At 40.7% G+C, this 24,627-nt stretch overlaps 1 protein-coding gene and 1 long non-coding RNA gene across 3 annotated transcripts in view; one reads left to right on the top strand and one right to left on the bottom strand.

The window, feature by feature from the left end:
• The window catches only part of LOC132539457 (uncharacterized), a 54,891-nt gene extending 31,113 nt beyond the window's left edge, over window positions 1–23,778 (bottom strand). The window contains exon 1 of the long non-coding RNA XR_009550753.1: window positions 23,552–23,778. This is a non-coding gene — a long non-coding RNA (uncharacterized LOC132539457). The remainder of the gene's footprint in view (window positions 1–23,551) is intronic.
• A 36-nt stretch (window positions 23,779–23,814) lies between these two features.
• Window positions 23,815–24,627, top strand: part of CPB2 (carboxypeptidase B2) — a 62,331-nt gene continuing 61,518 nt past the window's right edge. The window contains exon 1 of one of the 2 annotated variants that reach the window (XM_016187310.2): window positions 23,815–23,918. In XM_016187310.2, coding sequence (XP_016042796.1) covers window positions 23,848–23,918 — 71 coding nt within the window. In that variant the 5' untranslated portion in view covers window positions 23,815–23,847. The remainder of the gene's footprint in view (window positions 23,919–24,627) is intronic. The other variant, XM_016187309.2, reaches the window with a different exon arrangement.

Below are 24,627 nucleotides of genomic sequence, written 5' to 3'. Positions count from 1 at the left end.
ACCCGGGACTCATGGTTAAGCTGTACGCAGTATCTCTTTGTTCATGCAGGACGTGGCGCAATCGAAACCGAGCTAAACTAAACTAAAACTAACTAACTTAAAACTCACAATGCTGTCATTACTTGCCAAGTAGGGTGGGAACAGGATGTGAAGTAGAGAGGGTGGAGAGAAAAGTGACTGGTGAAAATCAGGGTGTGACAAGGAGAGGGGGCGGAGCAAAAAGACATCATGAACCAGTGGGGATTAAACCAATGCCATACAGTGGTTATGTAAATAGAATGCAGTGTTAAGCAGGGGGGATTAAACCAAATGAAACAAAAGGGGTTTTTAGAAGCAGAATTAGAAGCATACCAACATATGGATACATGTACATATGCCTATATCATGGGCCCTGGTCTATATCTAGGTTTTGAGTTGTTGTTAAGAAGTGCACCACCCAAAATGGAATTAAGTCCTATGAGCTACGAAGGGTCTCACCAGAGGAATTGAGCTGAGGGGTTGACATTCCATGCCTGATGTTTCTGGACAGTCCAAAGTGCAGCATGCCAAGGTGGTGGCATTGATTAGGTTGGGATCAGCAGATGCAGTATCAGTTGGTATGAATTGAGAAAAGCATGCAGGAAAGTGAGCCCCACCCTAGAGGTTCCAGGACTGGGAGAAATATGGACTTTATAGAGAAAGGGGAAGCTTCCTGCTGTCTTAGGGTTAACTTTGAAAATCCCATCGTTAGGATTTTCTGTATCATACAAGACCTCACCATAATTTATGTCCTTTTATGGTATTTATATATAACTGTATCTTTTTTAAAGTATCTTTTTAAAAAATTGTATTTGTTTATTGGATAGAGACAGAAATTGAGAGGGAAGGAGGGAAAGAGAAGGAGAGAGACAGAGAGACACTTGCAACCCTACTTCACTTGTGAAGCTTTCTCCCTGCAGGTGGGGACTGGGGACTTGAACCTCGGTCCTTGAGCACTGTAATATGTGCATTCAACCAGGTGTGTCATCACATGGCTCCTCCTATACCTGTATCTTATAAAGTAATACCACCAGTTGCTTCTGTTCTCCCTGGTCTAAGCTTTTAGGAGATTTAATATTTCAAAGAACAATTCATTATTAGAAATGTATTAACAATTTTAGCCCAATGTTAAAATTCAATCTGATTACCAATTTGAAGTTTTAAGTACTTAGATTGAAGGAACATATACTCAGAACCCCCAGCCTATTTCTATCCTTTCCCAGTGGGCCAGAGCTCTAGAGAGGTTCCAGGACACATTGGTGAGGTCATCTGCCCAGAGAAGTCAGGTTGGCATCATGGTAGCATCTGCAACATGGTGTCTGGAAGGTGGCAGGACATAAATTGAGACAAATGGTTAATGAATAGGAACCAAAAAGTAGGAACAGAGCAGATGAGATTAGGGATCTTAGGGCAGAAAAGCTAAAAAGTCCATCTTAGACATGTTCCTGGGGAGCACACAAATATGATAGTTTTGCTTAAGTTTGATAGCTGGCCTGAAGTTGGATAAAAATATTATCTGAGGAAATGGTGTCAGAGTAGAGAAAAGGGCTAAAAAGTTGGATCAGGGCAGTAAATAGCTCCCATTCTTGAAAAAAAAAATTTTTTTTGATACAATTAACTCTTTACTGCCATCCACCTGACCCAGGGCATATATATATTTAGTACCAGAGCCTGTGTAACCTCTGAGTCCCTATTGGTCTGAGCTCACAGCTCTTAATCACGTCTGGGAACATTGCAGGCTGCACTCATTTCAGGACCAGTCTTCTTCAAGTGGCAGGGCAGGATACCCCAATCTCTCTTTGGAGACTGGGGCTATCTCTACCATCACTGCTTTATGGTGAGGGCAAGGTCCTAGGAGGGCCTGCAAGAAAGCTTATGATGATGTTCCTGATGTAAGTAACCAGTGGTGGTGGAGAGAGGAATCCATTAGAGGTCTAGCCCCAATTTATTTGTGTGGGAGTCCAAGGATTCCCTAACTAGGGCCCCCAATGATGAGGTGGTGTGATATTTGACAAAAGAGCCTTTATTAAGTGGGCCAGTCTCTTGCTCTTACCCAACTTTTTTAGTCCTCTCTTTATCTGATGACCTTAGACTTTCTCCCAATTGGTTAAGCATTGAGTGTCATTTGTTGAACTCAACCAGAATTAGGTTTTTGGGTTGTGTCTTCTTTGGACCTTTCTGCTAGGATGGCCAGCTAATGTGATCTAAGTCTAATCGCTTAGAAAATTTATGATGCATTCTTTAGGCATTTCAGCTATTAATGATCACTTTAATTTTGAATTATATAACTTCCCCTTGCTTACTGATACTTGTACACCAGTACCCTAAACCCAAGTCTGTATCTGATATCTGTTACTTAATTAAATGATATGGATATAGGCAGTTCCATGTGTTAGGAAAGATCTCATCAGATTTGAAGAGTTGTGTGTTTGACTTCTCAGGCTTGATATCTGGTCGAGAGTGTAAAATTATAAGGTACTGTTTCATATCTCACCCACCAATCAAAGTTCTGTCCCCCCCTTCAAGATAATCACCATAGTTCTCACAATATCTAAGAGACAGTTTGGCTATTTCTGTTCTTAGTCTGGTTTGGATTTTTTGCAAGTTCATGTGCTTCATTTCTCTAGATTCCACATATAAGTGAAACCATTCAGTAGTTGTCTTCTATTTCTTTACTTATTTCACTAAGCACAATCACCTCCAGTTCCATCCATTTTTGTCCCAAAGGACAAAATAACATCTTTTTTATTGCAGAATAATATCCCATGGAGTATATATCCCACAACTTCTTTTTTATTATTTATTTTCCCTTTAGTTGCCCTTGTTTTTTATTGTTGTTGTACTTATTATTGTTGTCACAGCTGTTGCTGTCGTTGGATAGGACAGAGAGAAATGGAGAGAGGAAGGGAAGATAGAGAGAGGGATATAAAGACACCTGCAGTCCTACTTTACTGCCAGTGAAGGGACTCCCCTGAAGGTGGGGAGCCAGGGCTCTAAGCAGGATTCTTACGCTGGTACTTGAGCTTCACACCACGTGCGCTTAACCCAATGCCCAACCACCCAAACCCCATCCCATAACTTTATTATTATTTTTTATATTTATTTACTTTCCCTTTTGTTGCCCTTGTTGTTTTTATTGTTGTTGTAGTTATTACTGTTGTTATTGATGTCGTCATTGTTACATAGGGCAGAGAGAAATGGAGAGAGGAGGGGAAGACAGAGAGGGGGAGAGAAAAACAGACACCTGCAGACCTGCTTCACCGTTTGTGAAGCGACTCCCCTGCAGGTGGGGGGAGCCAGGGCTTGAACTGGGATCCTTAAGCTGGTCCTTGAGCTTTGCACCACATGCACTTAACTGGCTGCACTAACGCCTGACTCCCATCCCATAACTTCTTTAGCCAGTCTCTCTATGGACATTTAGGCTGCTTCCACTCTTTAGCTATTGTGAATAGTGCAGCTATGAGCATAGGGGTTCATATGTCTCTTTGAATTTGTCTTAGAGTGTCCTTTGGATAAGTATCTGGCTTGGTCTTGCTAGTAGAGCAAGGGACTCAACCTGATAGAGCTCTTTGTCATCTAGCCTGACACCCTCCCCCTTCCCTGTTTAGGATGATTTCCTCCCATTTAGAAACATGGTGCCCAGATGTACCAAACCTTTATGCAAGTGAGAAAACTGATTCACTTTCCATGAATAAACATGAGAGATAATGCATGGGAGGGAAAAAAAAAACATTGATCAATTATGAGTCTTCAAAGTCCCCCAAGATTATGCAGCTTTAATGGCTGAATGATTCTGAAAGAGAAACTTGTCAAATGAACTACACCAGAACACAAATGAAAAGCATTAAATTAACTGCCTCTCTCAGCACTCAGCTAGCACTGAGGCTGACTTGCAGATCCCATGAAGGCCAGCCAAGTTCAGGGTGGCTCTTACCCTTGGACCTCTACAATCATTGAGTCTATCACTTTTTTTTCTTTTTTTTAAATTTATTTAAGAAAGGAGACATTAACAAAACCATAGAATAAGAGGGGTACAATTCCGCACAATTCCCATAACCTGATCTCCACATCCCACCCCTTCCTCTGATAGCCTTACCATTCTCTATCTCTCTGGGAGTATGGATCCAGGGTCGTTGTGGGTTGCAGAGGGTGGAAGGTCTGGCTTCTGTAATTGGTTCCCTGCTGAACATGGGCATTGACTGGTCGATCCATACTCCCAGTCTGTTTTCTTTTTTTTTTACTTATTTATTTTTCCCTTTCGTTGCCCTTGTTGTTTATCATTGTCGTGGTTATTGATGTCGTTGTCGTTGGATAAGACAGAGAGAAATGGAGAGAGGAGGGGAAGACAGAGAGGGGGACAGAAAGACACCTGCAGACCTGCTTCACCGCCTGTGAAGCGACTCCCCTGCAGGTGGGGAGCCAGGGACTCAAACTGGGATCCTTATGCCAGTCCTTGCGCTTTGCGCCATGTGCGCTTAACCCGCTGTGCCACCGCCCGACTCCCCAGGAGAGACTTTCTTTGCAGGCAGTTGATAAAGCACAGCGTTAGGACTAGAGACACTTGCCATATTATTTTTGCCACTGAATGTTCCAAATAGGCTGTGGAACAAATGTGCATATTAGTTGAATGCTAAGGGGCAGGATTCTAGCAGGTGGATCCCTCAGGAATAAATTGTTTTCTGGGATGTGAGTCATCACCTGCCTCTGTGGGTAGCAGAGAAAGAGGACATTCTGTCCCCAAGGTCATCATGAGCTGGATGAGGTTCTGGGCAGAGAACACATTGGCTCCTGCCAACTCATTTCTTAACATATCTTCCTGTGAATGAGACATATCATGCACCTGTTTTTGCCAGTTACTGTCAGATGTCATTCCACTGAGTCCTTGCTATAGCCCTCTGAGGCAAGCGGTTAATAACTTCGTTTTTTAGAAGCAAAAAATGTCCTTCTATTTTAGTTGAAATTTGCCATGAGCCAGGGATGGAGTCTATTAGTCTGATTAGTGCCTGAAAAGCAGTGTTGAGAGAAGTCATTTCAAGGAAAAATGAATGACTGAAAAAACTCCCCCCCCAACTCTCTCTCTGCACTAGGGTTATATCTGGGGCTCAGTGTCTACACAATGACTGTTCCCAGTTTTCGTTTTTGTTTTTGATAGAGACAGAGAGAAATTGAAAGGGAAGGAGGAGAAAGAGAAGGAGAAAGACAAAAACCTGCAGCACTGCTTTACCACTCATGAAGCTTCCCTCTTGCAGGTGTGGGCTGGGGGCTTGAACTTGGGTCCTTGAGCAAGGTAACATATGTGCTCTACAGGGTAAGCCACTGCCCACCTCTTCTTTCTCTCACTTTTTCCTTCCATGCTCTCCCTTTCTTACTCCTTTGTTTCATTCTTTCTTCTTTTAATTAAATTAAAAGATGCATTTACTTATTGGGTTAGCAAATTGTCACTTGGATACTTTGTTGCTTTGCCACGCCCACATCCCAGGTTCGGCCCAGCCCCTGCCACACTGAAGGAAGCTTTGATGCTCTGATGTCTTTCTCTCCGTCTCTCAGCCTTTTTATCAAAAAAAGTCAGCCTAGAGCATTAAAACCCAAGTGACAATAACAACAAAAATGTATTTATTTATAGGTGGGGAAGAGAGAGCCAGAGCATCACTCTGGCTTATGTAATGCTGGGGATTGAACTCAGGACCTCATTCGTGACAGTCTATCATTTCCCTCCTCCTGGGCCACCTCCTGGGCTGCTTTCTTTTCATTTTAATTAAGGCCAATAGAAATCAACTATTAAGGGGGGTTCCCGGAAGATGGCGGACTGAGAAGCTGCTAGTGGCTTGAGCTCTGACCACATCTTCTGGAAACGGTAGGATTTTCTGCCTTTAGTAGGCCAGTCAATAAGGGGTCCTAGTGGTGACACCAAGGAGGTGACTATAACTTAATTTGGGTTAAAAAATAGAGTAGAAAAAAAGGGAAAAAAATTTTTTCTTTTAAATTATTATTCCCAAAGTGCACCTCCTCCCCCTTCCCCCCACCCATAACCAGTTCCTGGGGACCAGCTCCTAGCAGGCTGCCCTGCTGAGCTTCTTTCTTTACCAAGATTCCTGTCCCACCAGGGAGTATCATTCATTCTAAGTCTTCTGAAACCTCTGGCCTTTTTTCTTTCTAAGTAGCCAACCCCCCCACCCCCCACATAGCTAATTAAATAATAATAAAAAAATACATAACTCCTTTCACCGCTCTTTTATTGCTGTTATTTTTCTTATCTTTTTCTTTTTTCTCTCTTTTTTTTTCTTTTTCTCATTCTTGTCATCCTTTCTTCCTTAATCCTACAGCTTCCAAAGCCACAGGCCCCATCCCCCACACCACCAAACAGTGTGCTTTCACTGAATTCACTGATACACGTTTGGGAATTATTTTTGGGAAGAATTCTGACTCAGAGTGGACTCGCACTGCGAGTATCTCTGCTCAACTTCCCTTCCTCCTTTAGCTACCCCTAGAATATACAGTGGATAGTAGATCTGCATTAACTCTCTATTTCAGCTATTCTTGTCTAGTCCTGAGGTTTTTTTGTTGTTGTTGTTTTGTTTTTCTTTCTTAACAATCAGCTGCCTCTGCTCACGCGTTTGAGGTAATCTTGGACAGGGTTTTTTTTTTTTACCCTGCTCTTTTATTATTAATATTATATAAAGGCATTTATCTTCTCCCCCTTTAGGTTGATCAGAATTAACTCTTAGGGTATCTTTCATTGCTAGGGTAGTGGGCATCTTATCTATTGTGGGAGGAACTTGTTTCATCACTCCTACCTCCTCTACAGACTCTCCCCTTCCTCATCCTCCTAGCTAATTAAAAAAATTAAATTAAATTAAAAATAAAGTAATAAAAAAAACCCTTTCCTTTCACTGCTCTTTAATTACAGCTCTTTTTCTTATCTTTTCTCTCTCTTGTTTCTTTCTTTCTTTTTTTTTTATCTTGTCATACACTTCTTCCTTCTCTGCCTTTCTGAATTTGTTAATTATTTTGGGGAAAAAAATCTGACTCAGAGTGGACTCTCTATGTGTGTATCTCTGCTCTACTTCCCTTTCCCCTCTTGTTACCCCTAGAATATACAGTGGATAGTAGATTTGCATAATTGTCTATTCTTGCTATCCCTTCTTTCTTTACTCTTTCTTCTTCACTGGGATTTGGTTATTATTTTTTCACAGACTGGAGACATTGTTTGGCTAACTGGTAGTGATTAAACTGCTTCAATACTTGCTTCAGTTGCTATTGTAATTCCTGAGGTTGGTGAGTGCAATTGTCATAAAGGTATTTAGTACAGTGTTGCTTGTACTCAAAACACAACAACTGAGTAACAACAGAGTATAAAAAAAGAAACACATAAATCAAAAAAAATGGGTAGATCAAAAACAAATAAAACTGCTACTCCAATGAATGAAGACAAGAGCCCAGAAAAAACTACAAATCAGCCAGAAGTAAACATAGATAAGAAAAGTATGCAAGCAATAATAAATTTATTAATCACAGAAATGAAAATACCATTGGAAGAAAGGAATGGAAGTATTAGGGAAACAACAGTTGAGACCCCCAAGGAAAATACTGATTATCTTGAGGCAATTAGAGAACTGAAAGCTGAAATAGCTGTAATGAAGAAAGAAGCTGAGGCAAGGGAAAGCAGACTAACAGAAGCAGAAAACAGAATTCGTCAGACAGAGGATGAGTTAGAAACTAAGAAAGAGGTGAAAGAGCTCAAAAAGAGATTGAGAGACACTGAAAACAACAACAGAGACATATGGGATGATCTCAAAAGAAGTAACATTCGTATAATTGGCCTGCCAGAGGAAGAAAGAGAGGAAGGGGAAGCAAACATTCTAGAGGAAATAATAGAAGAAAACTTCCCAGACCTGAATATCAGAAATGACATCAAGATTCAAGAGGCCCATAGAGTTCCAAACAGAATCATCCCAGACCTGAAGACACCAAGACACATCATAGTCACAATGAGAAGGAGTGAGGATAAAGAAAGGATCCTAAAGGCTGCAAGAGAGAAACAAAAAGTCACATACAGAGGAAAACCCATAAGATTACCTGCAGACTTCTCCACTCAAACTCTAAAAGCCAGAAGAGAATGGCAAGATATCTATCGAACCCTGAATGAAAAAGGGTTACAACCAAGGATAATATATCCTGCTAGACTTTCATTCAAACTAGATGGAGTCATCAAAACCTTCTTAGACAAACAACAGTTAAAGGAGGCAACCATCACCAAACCGGCCCTGAAAGAGGTTCTAAAAGACCTCTTATAAACAAGAACATTACTACAATACTTGCAATATATCAGAGCAAACAAAAAAAATTTTTTTGAACAATGGCACTACAATACATTAAATCCATAATATCAGTAAATATCAATGGCTTAAACTCACCCATCAAAAGGCACAAAGTGAGGGGATGGATCAGAAAACATAACCCAACCATATGCTGCTTGCAAGAATCCCATCTGTCACAAGATAAACACAGACTTAAAGTGAAAGGATGAAAAACTATCCTACAAGCTAATGGACCAAAAAAAGTGCAGGAACAGCCATTCTCATCTCAGACACAATAGATTTTAAATTAAATAAAGTAATAAAAGATAGCAAGGACATTACGTAATGATTAGAGGATCAATCAGCCAAGAAGACTTAACAATTATTAACATCTACGCACCCAAGAGGGACCATCTAAATACATCAAGCACTTACTGAAAGAATTTCAAAAATACATCAATAGTAATACAATAATAGTGGGAAACTTCATTAACCCACTCTCACACTTAGATCAACAAAGCAGAGAACCAACAAAGATACAAGAGAATTGAATGAAGAGATTGATAGACTAGACCTCTTGGACATTTGCAGAGTCCTTCACCCCAAAAAACTGGAATACACCTTCTTTTCAAATCCACATAACACATAGTCAAGGATAGACCATATGTTAGGCCACAAAGACAGCATCAGTAAATTCAAGAGCATCGAAATCATCCCAAGTATCTTCTCAGACCACAGTGGAGTAAAACTAACATTTAACAACAAACAGAAAATTATTAAAAGACACAGAATTTGGAAACTATACAACATGCTCCTTAAGAACCACTGGGTCAGAGACTCACTCAAGCAGGAAACTCAACTGTTCCTGGAAACAAATGAAAATGAAGACACAACCTATCAAAATATTTGGGACACAGCTAAAGCAGTACTGAGAGGGAAACGCATAGCCATACAATCACATATTAAACACCAAGATAAAGCTCAAATGAACAACCTTACTGCACACCTCAAGGACTTAGAGGAAGAGGAACAAAGGAACCCTAAAGCAACCAGAAGGACAGAAATCACTAAAATTAGAGCAGAAATAAACAACATCGAAAATAAAAGAACCATACAAAAGACCAATGAAGCCAAACATTGGTTCTTTGAAAGACTAAACAAAATTGACAAATCCCTAGCCAGACTCACCAAACAAAAAAGAGAGAAGACTCAAATTAATAGAATTGTAAACGATGGAGGAGATATCATAACTGACACCACAGAAATCCAGAGAATCCTGCGAAACTTCTATAAAGAACTATATACAACCAAGCTAGAGAATCTGGAAGAAATGAACAATTCCTAGAAGCATATGCCCTTCCAAAACTGAACCAAGAAGAACTACAAAATCTAAATGCACCAATCACAGACAAAGAAATTGAATCCGTTATTAAGAATCTCCCCAACAACAAAAGTCCTGGACCAGATGGCTTCACAAACGAATTATACAAAACTTTCAGGAAACAGTTAGTACCCATACTTCTTAAGCTTTTCCATAAGATTGAAGAAACAGGAATACTCCCTTCCACCTTCTATGAAGTCAACATCACCCTGATACCAAAAGCTGATAGGGACAGAACAAAAAAGGAAAACTACAGACCAATATCTCTGATGAATATAGATGCCAAAATATTAAACAAGATCTTGGCCAACCGGATACAGTAACATATCAAAAAGATTGTTCATCACGACCAAGTGGGATTCATCCCAGGAATGCAAGGCTGGTTCAACATCCACAAGTCAATCAGTGTCATTCACCACATCAATAAAAGCAAAGCCAAAAACCACATGATTATCTCAATAGATTCAGAGAAAGCCTTTGACAAAATCCAACACCCATTCATGCTCAAAACTCTACAAAAAATGGGAATAAATGGGAAATTCCTCAAGATAGTGGAGTCTATATATAGCAAACCTAAAGACAACATCATACTCAATGGACAGAAGCTGAAAGCATTTCCCCTCAGATCAGGGACTAGACAGGGCTGTCCACTGTCAGCGTTACTCTTCAGCATAGTATTGGAAGTTCTTGCCATAGCAATCAGGCAAGAGAAAGGAATCAAAGGAATACAGATTGGAAGGGAAGAAGTCAAGCTCTCACTATTTGCAGATGATATGATAGTATACATAGAAAAACCTAAAGAATCCAGCAGAAAACTACTGGAAGTTATTAGGCAATATAGCAAGGTATCAGGCTACAAAATCAATGTACAAAAATCAGTGGCATTTCTTTATGCAAACACTAAATCTGAAGAAGAAGACATCCAGAAATCACTCCCATTTACTGTTTCAGCAAAATCAATCAAGTACCTAGGAATAAAGTTGACTAAAGAAGTGAAAGACTTGTATACTGAAAACTATGAGTCGCTACTCAAGGAAATAGAAACTGATACCAAGAAATGGAAAGATATCCCATGCTCATGGATTGGAAGAATAAATATCATCAAAATGAATATTCTCCCCAGAGCCATATACAAATTTAATGCAATACCCATCAAAGTTCCACCAAGCTTCTTTAAGAGAATAGAACAAACACTACAATCATTTATCTGCAACCTGAAAACACCTAGAATTGCCAAAACCATCTTGAGGAAAAGAAACAGAAATGGAGACATCTTACTCCCAGACCTGAAACTATATTATAAAGCCATCATCATCAAAACAGCATGGTACTGGAACAAAAATAGGCACACAGACCAGTGGAACAGAATTGAAATCCCAGAAATAAATCCCCACACTTATGGACATCTAATCTTTGATAAGGGGGCCCAAAGGATTAAATGGAAAAAGGAGGCTCTCTCCAATAAATGGTGCTGGGAAAACTGGGTTGTAACATGCAGAAGAATGAAATTGAACCACTTTATCTCACCAGAAAAAAAAATCAACTCGAAATGGATCAAAGACCTAGATGTCAGACCAGAAACAATCAAATACTTAGAGGAAAACAATGGTAAAACACTTTCCCACATACACCTCAAGGACATCTTTGATGAATCAAACCCAATTGCAAGGAAGACTAAAGCAGAAACAAACCAATGGGACTACATCAAATTGAAAAGCTTCTGCACATTCAAAGAAACTATTAAACAAAGAGACCCCTCACAGAATGGTAGAACATATTCACATGCCATACATCCGACAAGAAACTAATCACCAAAGTATATAAAGAGCTCAGCAAACTTAGCACCAAAAAAGCAAATGACCCCATTCAAAAAAGGGAAGAGGATATGAACAAAACATTCACTACAGAGGAGATCCAAAAGGCTAACAAACATATGAAAAACTGCTCTAGGTCACTGATTATCAGAGAAATGCAAATTAAGACAACACTAAGATACCACCTCACTCCTGTGAGAATGGCATACATCAAAAAGGACAGCAGCAACAAATGCTGGAGAGGTTGTGGGGATAGAGGAACCCTTTTGCATTGCTGGTGGGAATGTAAATTGGTACAGCCTCTGTGGAGAGCAGTCTGGAAAACTCTCAGAAGGCTAGACATGGACTTTCCATATGATCCAGTAATTCCTCTCCTGGGTTTATACCCCAAGGACTCCATAACACCCAGCCAAAAAGAGGTGTGTACTCCTATGTTCATAGCAGCACAATTCATAATATCTAAAACCTGGAAGCAACCCAGGTGCCCAACAACAGATGAGTGGCTGAGAAAGCTGTGGTATATATACACTATGGAATACTATGCAGCTATCAAGAGCAATGAACCCACCTTCTCTGACCCATCTTGGACAGAGGTAGAAGGAATTATGTTAAGTGAGCTAAGTCAGAAAGAGAAAGATGAGCATGGGATGATCCCACTCATCAACAGAAGTTGAGTGAGAAGATCTGAAAGGGAAACTAAAAGCAGGACCTGACCAAATTGTAAGTAGGGCACCAAAGTAAAAACCCTGTGGTGAGGGGTAGACATGCAGCTTCCTGGGCCAGTGGGGGGGTGGGAGTGGGTGGGAGGGATGGGTCACAGTCTTTTGGTGGTGGTAATGGTGTTTATGTACACTCCTAGTAAAATGTAGTCATATAAATCACTAGTTAATTAATATGAGAGGAGGAAAATTAATTGTATGTCTCAAAGGTTTTTAAAACACAGACTGAATCTTTTTAATATATAGGCTGTGTATTTGATATGCGAACTCTCTCAAAAGCCTAGACCAAGTAGATCAGAAGCAACCAATAGCACAGCTATATACAAGATACTGGGTACTGTACAGCAAACCCTAACAAAAGGACTTTTCAAAGTTAACCCAATTACCAAATAATGTGATGATAACATTAACTATCAGTTGTCTTTTTGAACCCTAAGACAGCAGGAACCTCACATCTCCACTATAGAGCCTCTACTTCCCCCAGTCCTGGAACCCTTGGATAGGGCCCACTTTCCCGTATGCCTCTCCCAATCCATATCAAATAATTATTGCATCTGCCGATCACAACCTAATCAATGCAACGATTGCCACCTCAACATGCTTCACCTCAGACTTCACGTGTGGAATGACAACCCTTCAGCTTCATTACTCAGGTGAGACCTTTCCTTTCATAGTATACTCTAATTCCATCTCAGGTGGTTCACTTTCTAACAAAGTCCCAAAACCTAGATATACACCAGTTTCTGTGAGAGACAGCATATGTTCACACGTATCCATAAACTACTGCAAAATATATACCTGAAAGCAGAAGTACACTAGAGTTTGCAGTGAGTATCCCCCTAATACTTCCTCTCCACTATTCCAAGCTTTGGGTCCATGATTGCTCAACAATTTGTTTGGCTTTGTATGTTAACTCTCTTTTCAGTCACCAGGTTCTAGATGTCATCAGGATGCCGGCCAGGCTTCCCTGGTCTGAAGACCCCACCAGTGTGTCCTGGAGCTCCGCTTCCCCAGAGACCCACCCTACTAGGGAAAGAGAGAGGCAGACTGGGAGTATGGACCAACCAGTCAATGCCCATGTTCAGCGGGGAAGCAATTACAGAAGCCAGACCTTCCACCTTCTACAATCCACAATGACCCTGGGTCCATGCTTCCAGAGGGATAGAAAGTGGGAAAGCTATCAGGGGAGGGGGTGGGATATGGAGATTGGGTGGTGGGAATTGTGTGGAGTTGTGCCCCTCCTACCCTATGGTTTTGTTAATTTATCCTTTCTTAAATAAAAGAAGAAAAAAGAAATCAACTATTAAGCATCAAGTTTGAGGAATTTTGGTTACTACCATCACAATCGAAATAAAAGACTGTATCCACCACTGCAACAAATTCTCCTGTCCCAGGCTCTGGTGAAGTAGGGTAGATTAAAATTAATGGCAACTGTACGAGGCTTCTCCAGGCCACTCATAAATTCTAAACCAAACCCCCTCTTACTCCTAGTGTTTATAAAGCCCTGGCAAATGTAAAGCCAGCTTCTGGTGTTTGTAAAGTCCTGACAGTCTTTGACCTTTATGACCTCTTCCCATATCTTAGTCCTTTTATGCATAATTGTGAATCATTTTTTGTCAACTTTTCTTTAGCTATAAAACGGAAATATTTTATTTATTTGTTTATTTATTTATATAAAAAGGAGACATTAACAAAAATCATAGAATAGAAGGGGTATAACTCCACACAATTCCCACCACCAGAACTCCGTATCCCATCCTCTCCCCTGATAGCTTTCCCATTCTTTATCCCTCTAGGAGTGTGGACCCAAGGTCATTGTGGGATGCACAATGTGGAAGGTCTGGCTTCTGTAATTGCTTCCCTGCTGAACATGGTGGTTGACTGGTCGATCCATACTCCCCGTCTGCCTCTCTCTTTCACTAGTAGGGTGGGTCTCTGGGAGTCAGAGCTCCAGGACACATTGGTGGGGTTGTCTCTCCAGGGAAGTCTGGTCAGCATCATGCTGGCATGTGGAACCTGGTGGCCAAGTAATGAAGCTGAAGGGTTGTCATTTCACACATGAAGTCTCTGGACAGTCTGAAGTGAAGCATGCTGAGGTGGCACTCGTTGGCGTTGATTAGGTTGGAATCAGCGGATGCAGTATTGTTTGGTATGAATTGAGAGCAGCATGCAGGAAAGTGCGCCCCACCCTAAGGTTCCAGGACTGGGGGAAATAGAGGCTCTATAGTGGAAATGTGAGGTTCCTGCTGCCTTAGGGATCAAGAAGACAATGGATAGTTATTGTTATCATCATATTATTTGGTAATTGGGTTAACTTTGAAAAGTCCCCTTGTTAGGATTTGCTGTATAATACCCAACATCTTGTATATAGCTGTGCCACCAGTTGCTTCTGTTCTCCCTGGTATAGGCTTTTGAGAGAGTTGACATACCAAAGACTCAGCCTATGTATTAAAAAGATTTAATCTGTACTTTAGAAAATTTGAGACATACAATCAATTTTTCCCAAAAGGGAAATCTTATAGCACATCAGGGCCCAGAAACTTTTTGGCATTAGCTGATTCTGGGTCTGGTGCACCAAAAATTAAAATTGTGTTTTCTAGTAACTGCTAGGTTACTAATTCAATTCCAATTCCCAGTTTTACACTGACAACAGTGAACTTATTGCTTGTTTTCCTGTCCTTGCCTTTTATAGAATGTCCTATAGATGGCTTCCTGTAAGGTAAATCTCTCTGTGTCTGCCCAGAATCACTTAGCCTGATGCTTCTGAGACTCATCTACCCTGTTGCAGTTAGTGGTGTGTCTTCTTATTCTGATTGCTGGAGAGTATTTCATTGTGCAGTCATACCAGTTTGTTTTTCCACTCCCTCAGTTGATGGTTATTTGGATTGTTTCAAGTTTTTTTTTTTTTATGATGAATCCCTGTGGCCTTTTATTTTTAAAAGGACAGGGAGAAATTTAGAGGGGAAGATATCGAAGAAGAGCTAGATAGATAGATAGGGAGAAGGAGAGAGAGAGAGAAAGAGAGAGAGAGACCTGTAACAGTATACCACCACTAGTGAAGCTTCCTCTCATAGGTGGGAACCTAAGGCTTGAATCCAGATCCTTGTGTATGGTAACATGTGTGCTCAACTGTGTGCACCATTGCCTGGACCCACTTCTTTTTTAAAATCTATAATGAATAAAATCCTGTATACATCCAAATTTTTGAACATTAAAGGACTACAAACACTTAGGTCTCTGCATAGACAATGTTTCCTTTTCACTTGGGCAGATATCTGGGAGTAGAAATTCTGGAAGATATGGTAGGTATTTGTTAAACTTTATAATAAGTTGGTAAAGTTTTGTAAAATTGCTTCACTAGTTTGCTTTCCCACAAGCAGCATATGAGACTTTAAGGGGATTAATGTTAGAGCCATCCTAAGGGCCGCAGGATAGTAGTATATCATATTGGTCTTACTTTGCATTTCCCTAGTAACTATCAATATTGAGTATATAGTTGCTGGTCATTTGTATATTTGATAATTCATCTGTGTGATTTGCCTATTTTTAAATTCAATTGTCTTCATATCCCTGATTTATAGATGCTCTTTATATAGCTTGGATACAAGTCCCTTAGGTGTTATGTATTTTGAAGACATTCTCTTCCATCTCTTTAATTGCCTTTGTACTTTCATTAATAGTGTCTTCTGAAGAGCAAGTATTTTTATTTTATTTTATTATTTTTCTAGTGCCACCAGAGTTATTGCTGGGGCTCTGTGCCTGCACAATAATGCATTGTCACTTCTAGTGACAATTTCCCCCCTGTGTTTTATTTGATAGGACAGAGAGAAATTGAGAGAAGCATGGGAGACAGTGAGGGAGACAGAAAAGAGATACCTGCAGCACTGCTTCACCACTTGTGAAGCCCCCCCACACACACACATACAAACATAGGTGAGAAGCAGAGACTTGAACCTGGGTCCTTGTGCATGGTAGTGTATGTACTGTATTAGACATGCCACCATCTGGCACCAACAAATCTTTTTAATTAAGTCCAGGGTTTTTGTTTGTTTGTTTGTTTGTTTTCTTGCTTGCTTGCTTTACTTTTGTGATGTCTGCTTTTTGTGATATAAAGAAATCCTTACCTGACCCAAGTTCTTTGGGTTCAACCATGAAAAACAGCAGAGGAACAAAGGAAAGTTAGAAAGTGAGGTCAGGATTTCAGTCCCCTTGCTCCTTGCCTGTAGGATGAGCACACACTGACTGAATGTTCATACTGGGTATCACAGGCCTGTCAGCAACCTTCCCCATATGGCTCTTCCTGCCTTCAGGTTTGTATCCTTATGCTGCCAATTTGCCGTTAAGCTTAATGTACTAAATTATCACATATAATGTTTCTTTTTTCAATATTTACTTATTTGATAGGACAGAGAGAAACTGAGGAGAGAGAGAGAGAGAGAGATACTTGCAGCACTTCTTCACCACTCACGAAGATTCCCCCCTTGCAGGTAGAGACCAACAGGGGGCTTGAACCTGGATTCTTACACATGACAACATGCGCACTCAGCAGGGTGCATTACTGCCAAGCTGCAGCTTGTAATTTTTCTCTCCAGTTCCTACATATCTCTGTTAAACTTTCCATCAGTTAGTCAAATTCTACTGTGCCATCTTGCATTATTTATCAGGAAGTCTTCTTCGGTTCAAGTGAGCATTCTGACTCACAAAACCTTCATCAGCCTTGTTTAACAGCAGCGGCAGCTTATCTAAAACTGTCTCAGGCAGAGCTTCCCTACAAGACAGTGTCAGAAATCGCTCTTGCATTTTGAGTGGCTCTTAGAGCAGCTGGTGAAGAAACCGCAACATTCCCGGACTCCCCAAGTGGCTGTGAGGGAATGAGGTCCACATCCAGCAGACACAGTGTTGCCCTGACATCTCAGCCCCATACCCCACAGCAGTGAGCCTTCAGCAATGGCTCCATACGTATAGCTTACGAGACCCTAGGTAGACCGTCCTAGTTATGAGAGTTCCCACATTCAGAGAAACTGGGACAATGCTGTCCTTATCAGCTCATTCATGGTTTCCCCCCAGTCTGGATGTATAATTTACTCAGTGGGAATTATTTCTACATAAGCAATGTTGCCTAGGAACTTTACTGACATTTTACTTTTGTCAGGAACCTGGAGGTGGGAAGAAAGGGGAGAAAGAAAGATGAGGGAAAGAAGGTCAAATGTTTGTGTAGAACGAGCCATCTGTTCCCCACTGGGACACAGGCCATATGTTGTCTGTGTCTCTGTGTGTCTACTTAACTAAGCTATGGTCACCTAATGACACTGGGCTCAAGTATTTCTTTTTTTTTTTTTATGTCCTTATTTTATTTATCCTTGTAGTCTCATCACATTTTGCATTTTATTTTCAGTTTGCATTTTGTTCAACTCATAAAGTTTAATGATGTGGTTGTATAGTATTTATGCTGTTATCAGTACTGATTGATCCCCACCCCCCAGTTTAATGCTCTTGTATTGACTGAACTTACTTTGTCTGGTTTTTAGCTCAGCCACCCTCTTTTAAATTGATAGGCTAGTTTAGAGCAGGTATAGGTTCACAGAACAGCTGATTAAAAACAAAACAAAAAAGAAGAGTTTTCACATGCCCCTCTCCTCACACTCCATTTACCATTGTGTTAGTGTGGGTATGAGATGGGTCATAAACATAAAAGTATTCCCAATCGATGGGCCAGTATTGACACTTTATTTTAACTAAAGTCCATAGTTCTCATAAGGATTCACTCTGTGTTGTGGAATTTGTGGATCTAAACAAATGTCTGATGACAGGTGTTGCTCACTGTTGTATCATACAGAATAGCATCACTGTCCTGGATAATCCCACATCCCTCTTCTGCATCCTTCTTTCACTCTTTCTAAATCTTTGGCAACTACTTACCTTTTCTTCAGATGTTACAGTACTTGGTAGCTTTTTCTTTTTTAAAAAATAGTTTATTTTCTGGACACAGAGAAATTGAGAGGGAAGAGGAAGTTGGGGGGGGAGGGAGAGAGAGAGAGAGAGAGAGAGAGAGAGAGAGAGAGAGAGACTACTGTAATAGTAGCTCTATTTCACTGCTCTCAAAGATTTCCCCCTGCCAGTGGGGACTGGGGGAACCTAGATCCTTGCACATGGTAACATGTGTGTTCAACAAGGTGCACCACCGCTCAATCCCATCAGTAGTTTCTACAGATTTTTTTTTCTCTTAACATCATGCTGTTGAGATCCCTCTGTCTTTTTGTGCCTTGATAGTGCATTATTATCCCACACTAGCCTGTGTCTGTTTTGTTAGTGTCTATTTCTACTTTCTATTTTGAACTTCTATGGATCTTTCCAGAGTTGTATGAATTATAAACATCACAGGACAGCTACCTATGATAAAGGAGAGGCAGGAGAACTACAAGTGTCCCTACTATGGTGCTGGAAGTCTGGGCCTAGAGAACTGAAGTGACACTTCTCCCTGGCAATTGGAAAAAAGGAGAGATTAATCCTTCCTTCAAATAATCTCACAACTTTGCTGACAGAAAGTTTAATTAGAATAACAGAATTCAACACAAGCTCAATTATAGCCTGGACTGTCTCAGTCCTGAAGTGGTCTGAGAGAAGATTTGTAACCCAGTCTGGCATAAATACTAGTTACTTTAGTCTATACTGTCATTTTATACATCACCACCGGCATTTAACAAATATGATGATAAACAGGATAAAAGCAAGAAAGTGTGATCTGTCCTCAAAGGAGAAAATGGTCAAAAGAATCAGGTGCAGAACAGTCCCCAATGACAACATGCATGAACTGACAGGGTAATGCAGTAGTGGGAGAAATAAAATCCAAACATAAAGGGCAGGCATGCAAATATGACAGATAAGCTGCTCAGTCTGTGGGAGCGCCAGTTAATATGCCAGAGGCCACAGATTCAACCCATGGTACCACCTTTTGCCAGAGCTGATCAGTGTTTGGATCTATCATTCTCTCCCTCATACTCCCCCCCATCTTCTTTTTTTAAAATCTGTGTTTTAAGTATCAAAACTCTTTAAAATTTTTTTATTATCTTTATTTATTGGATAGAGACAGTCACAAATCGAGAGGGATAGAAAGAGAGACACCGGGAGTCGGGCAGTCGCACAGTGGGTTAAGTGCAGGTGGCGCAAAGTGCAAGGACCTGTGTAAGGATCCTGGTTCTAACCCCCGACTCCCCACCTGCAGGGGAGTTGCTTCACAGGCGGTGAAGCAGGTCTGCAAGTGTCTTTCTCTCCCCCTCTCTGTCTTCCCCTCCTCTCTCCATTTCTCTCTGTTCTATTCAACAATGACATCAATAACAACAATAATAACTACAACAAGGGCAACAAAAGCGAATAAATAAATATTTTTTAAAAAAAAGAAAGAAAAAGAGAGACACCTGCAGACCTGCTTCATCACTTGCAAATCTTTCCCCCTGCAGGTGGGGACCAGGGGCCCGAATCTGAGTTCTTGAGTATTGTTACATGTGCACTCAACCAGGTGTGCCACCACCTGGCCTCTCTCCATCTTCTTTCAATCTCTCTCACACTAAATAATTTTTTAAAAGAAAATAAACATGATAATTAAGGAAAAATCATTTCAGAAAACATCATCAAACTGCAAAAACAGGAAAAAGAATGAGTAAAGTTGAAGCCAGATCATTGAATGTCCAGCCTGACACAGAAAAAGAAAGTAGTTTAAAAAGAAAGCACAGATATGGAGATCTGGGAAGTACTGCAAACTTTGTGGTAGAGATTCATTCTTACCAGTTGATCTTACACAGAGAAGGCAAATACCATGGAGAAAGGAAGTCTTTTCTACCTCTAGTGCTGAAACAATTAAGTGATCATACAGAAAGTTAAAGGGTCAAGGAGATAGCATAATGGTTATGCAAAAAACTTCCATGCCTGAAGCTCCAATTCCTGGCAGCACTATAAGCCATAGCTGAGAAGTGCTCTGGCAGAGAGAGAGAAAGGAGAAGGAGGAGGAGGAGGAGGAGGAGGAGGAGGAGGAGGAGGAGGAGGAGGAGGAGGAGGAGGAGGAGGAAGAGGAGGAGGAGGAGGAGGAGGAAGAGGAGGAGAAGAAGGAGGAGGAGAAAAAGAAGGAGGAGGAAGGGAGGGAGAGTGGGTGAGTAAAGAAAGCCTTGGGGGTCTAGTGGTGGCTCACTGGGTTAAGCGCACATAGTAAGAAGCACAAGGAACAGCACAAAGATTCCAGTTTGAACCCCTGGCTCCCCACCTGCAGAGGAGATTGCTTCACAAGTGGTGAAGCAGATCTGCACAAAGCAGGTATCTATATTTCCCCCTCCCTCTCTATCTTTCCCTCCCCTCTCAATTTCTCTGTATCCTATCCAATAAAATGGAAAAAAAAAAAAAAGGCCACCGGGAGCAGTGCCTGCACCGAACCCCAGTGATAACCCTGGAGGAAGAAAGAAAGAAAGAAAGCCTTCATGCCTTCCTCATATCATACATAATAATTGGTTTGGGATGGATCATAAGCTTCAAGGCCCAGACATTAAATCGTCAAGAATATTTTCATGACCTTAAATTAATAAAATAATTTCTCAGGGAAGGTTTGTGCTGGGCTCCAAGCCCTGACATTAACTTGAAGTGAAAGAAAGACTCAAACATGCAATTCTGAATTTAAGCCTTGTTCAGAAGGACTTAATCTGGGGAAGTTCCCTACAGACGGGGAAGGCAGAAAATGCAGTACCCAACCAAAGTTTGGGCTCCTTTTATTGTTGCTTAGTACAATTACATCAGAGAAAACAAATTCATAGCAAGTTAGCCAAGTATAAACAGTTCAAGGATAATGTATGTTGTATGTGACACCTATCAGGTGTTTTCAACATGATTTTCACCCTGTCCCCAAGGACCCTACTTTACAGACATTAAGTCATCAATTCTACATACTCAGCATCCACTTGAAGCCATCATGACCCTTTGCTTAGTGAGGTATGGTTATCAGCAGTCAAAAGTCAGACTTTTACCTATGGGGAACTTTTGTTTCTTGTCTGAATGCAGTGGCGAGGACCTCCTGTAAATATGTTGAATAATAGTAGAGATAGTGGACATCCTTGTCTGGTTCCCAATTTTAGGGGAAAGCTTCCAGCTGTTCCTAATGATCTTAGCTGTGGGTTTGTTGTAAATACTCTTTATTATGTTGGGGAATGGTCATTCTACTCCCAGTTTCTTTTTTAAATTATGTTATTAGTGATTTAATATTTATTTACAAAATTACGTGTCAATAGGGGTATAATTTCATACCAGTCCCACCACCAGAGTTGTGAATCCCCAATCCCTCATTGCAAGCCACAGCAGTTCTCCTAATAGTTAACCCATGCAGACATGGGTTAACTATTATTTCTACAACTATTTGTCTATATTTGTACATAATTGCCTCTTTTTTCTTCCAGGTCCAGTTCTCTTTTCCTTTCCAACCCACTCGTGACCCTATTACTACATCCAAATGTCCCTCCCTTTTTCCTCCTCTCTCCCTGGGTGCTGATGGAGCCCTCTTATCTTCTTCCTCCTATTACTTCTCCTCCACTGGAAGTATGGATTAAAATAGTTTTTGGGGTATAGAAGGTAGGAGTTCTGGCTTCTGTAATTGCTTCTCTACTGGATTTGGGTGTTGGCAGGTTGATCCATACCTCCAGCCTGTGGGGTAGAGCTCTGAAGGGGCGAGGTTCTAGCATGTGGGCGGTTTTCTATAATGGTCTTGCCTGCTATATATATGTTTTCTATTTCTTTATGTGCTATGCTATGTTTTGTGGTTATCCCGAACATTATATCTAACTTAAAATATCTACAAGAGTCTTTTTTAAGTTGGCCTTGATATGTTGCTGTGTCTATTTTGCTGTCCCCTTTCCCATGTCTATTTTTCCCTGTCTTTGTGTTCCTGGTTCTATTCTAATATGAATCATTTCATTAAAAGTTGGATTTTCTTTGCTTCTTTTTTTTTCATAATTTTGTGTTTGTTATTAATAGTTTGTTACAAGATTGCAAACGTAAAATTTATAATTCTTCACCACACCCATCACCAAAGTTCCATATCCCCACCTCCAAAAGATAACCACCATTGTTCTCCTTAGTCTTACAGTTGCTTGTTTCAGTTTTGTTTGGATTTTTTTTTTTGTCAAATTCATGTAAATCAGATCTTTAGAGTCTACATATGAGTGAAACTACCTGGTAGTTTTCTCTCATCTCTTTATTTTGATAAGCTTAATAACCTCCAGTTCCATCCATTTTGTCTCAAAGGGCACAATATCACCTTTCTGACTGCAGAGTGATATTCCATGGAATGTATATCCCATAACTTCTTTAGCCAGTCATCTGATGGTGGGTATTTAGTCTGCTTCTACTCTTCGGCTATTGTGAATAATGCAGCTATGAACAGAGGGGTGCATATGTCCCTTTGAATTAGTGCTGGAGTGTCCACTGGATAAATGATTATGAGTGGTATTTCCTGGTTGTGCCAGCAGGAGGCACTGTAGCTAAGGTATATTATTTCCCTGTTTATATATCTTGGTAGGGGAGGGAAGAGTTTATCCTGAGTTATCAGGCTGATTTAGTGTCTTTGATGTCAATATAGGGACTCCCTGCTGTTGTTCCAGCCTCTGTGGGGTAACAGCATTGGAAACTTAAGTAGCCACAGTTGTAAACTGGTGAACTTTTAGATAATTTTTTATTTTTTTTATTTTTCCTCCAGGGTATTGCTGGGCTCGGTACCTGCACCATGGTGCCTGCACCATGAAGACAGAGAGGGGGAGAGAAAGATAGACACCTGCAAACCTGCTTCACCGCCCGTGAAGCAACTCCGGGGCTCGAACCGGGATTCTTATGCCGGTCCCCTGCGCTTTGCGCCATGTGTGCTTAACCCACTGCGCCGCCGCCCGACCCCCTAGATAATTTTTTAAAAACAGTTTTTGTTCCTTTAACTTGGACCTGGAAGTGGTGTTCCTCAGCTGCTAGTCTCCCAGTTTGGTGCCCGCCACCCCTGTGTAGGGCTTTTTAGTTCTGGGAACTTCCCCCTCACCCCTTTTCCATCCACAAGCCACATGTGTCTGTACTCACCTGAGGGTTAGGTGATTCCACCACCCCTTCTTCCTCTCTTTCTTCCTCTTTTTTTCTTTCTTTTTTTCTTTTTCTTAAGTTGTTAAACTTGGACCCAGAAGTGGTGCTCCTCACCTGCTAATCTTCCAATTTGGCACCAGCTGTCCCTGAATATGGCTTTTTAGTCCTGAGAATCTCTCCCTCACCCCTTATCTGTCCAGGAACCTTATCTGTACACATACCTGTACTCACCTGAGGCTTGGTGAGTTTCTGAAGATATCCTGGTCATATTTTGTTGAATTTTCAGGTCATTTTTGTTTCTTTTCCTCGTTGCTCAGGGAGAGTTGAGTTGGTCTGCTGCTACTCCATAAACACGTCTCCAGTGTTTCTTTCTGAGGACAAAAATGGGAACTGAGTCGATGGACTGGCAGAGAGGAGAGGGAGCAAGCCATTACAGTTTAACCAGTGTGTAAAGAAGGCTCTTGCATAACCAGCTCTTCGGGCCTTTCTCTTAGAAAATTTGGTGTCACAACAGAATCATTGCTAGGATGAAGCTTTCTGGTCTTGGAGTCCTTGTGGCCATCCTCATCTCCTGTGAGCATGTCTGCACATTTCAGAGGTAACCCTACAGCCTCCTCCATGGGGGTGGGCATTCCTCCTTCTCCAGGTCAGTATGCTAGAATGGTGAGCAGGATGGGGACATTTGAAGGTCATCTCTTAAAGAAATTTTCATGTTGCTCTGACAAATAGTAAATGACAGAAGGATCTTTCTAGATTTAGAATTTGTCTTTTTGTTTTCTTTCACGGTGGCCCTATATTTACTACCTGAATTTATGTCTATTCAGCAAGTTAAAGAGATTGAAGGACTAGTCTTTTTTGAAAGTTATCATTTCTACCCTAACACACATACAACATAGTAACTATGGAAAATTCATTTTCCTCTTGTACACAGAACATTAGAGGGATAAAAAAGATTTCAAATAGGAATTCAGGAGACTCAGCACAGAATAGGAAAGGACAAATAGCTGTGTTACAAAGGACATACATGCGAACCTACCTAATTCTTATTTTGCTTAGTAGAGTGACTCTTTAAGACTCTGTACTATAAACTATTTAAAAAAACACAAAAAGAAATCATACTTATATTGGGTTGTCAGAAAAGCCACGGCATATTTTTGCATAGAAAAACAAAGAAATACATCATGATTTTTCTGGCAACCCAATAGCATATATAATACAGGGCACAAGTAATTCAAGATCATGTGTACTATGATTTATTAGCTAGTCCATTTATAGGACTTTGGAAATGGATAGTTTACTTGGGAGTT

This window comes from Erinaceus europaeus, chromosome 7, assembly GCF_950295315.1.
Source record: "Erinaceus europaeus chromosome 7, mEriEur2.1, whole genome shotgun sequence".
Taxonomy (NCBI): domain Eukaryota; kingdom Metazoa; phylum Chordata; class Mammalia; order Eulipotyphla; family Erinaceidae; genus Erinaceus; species Erinaceus europaeus.
The sequence above is the reverse complement of the archived record's forward strand: the minus strand, read 5'-3'. Positions and strand labels throughout refer to the sequence as shown.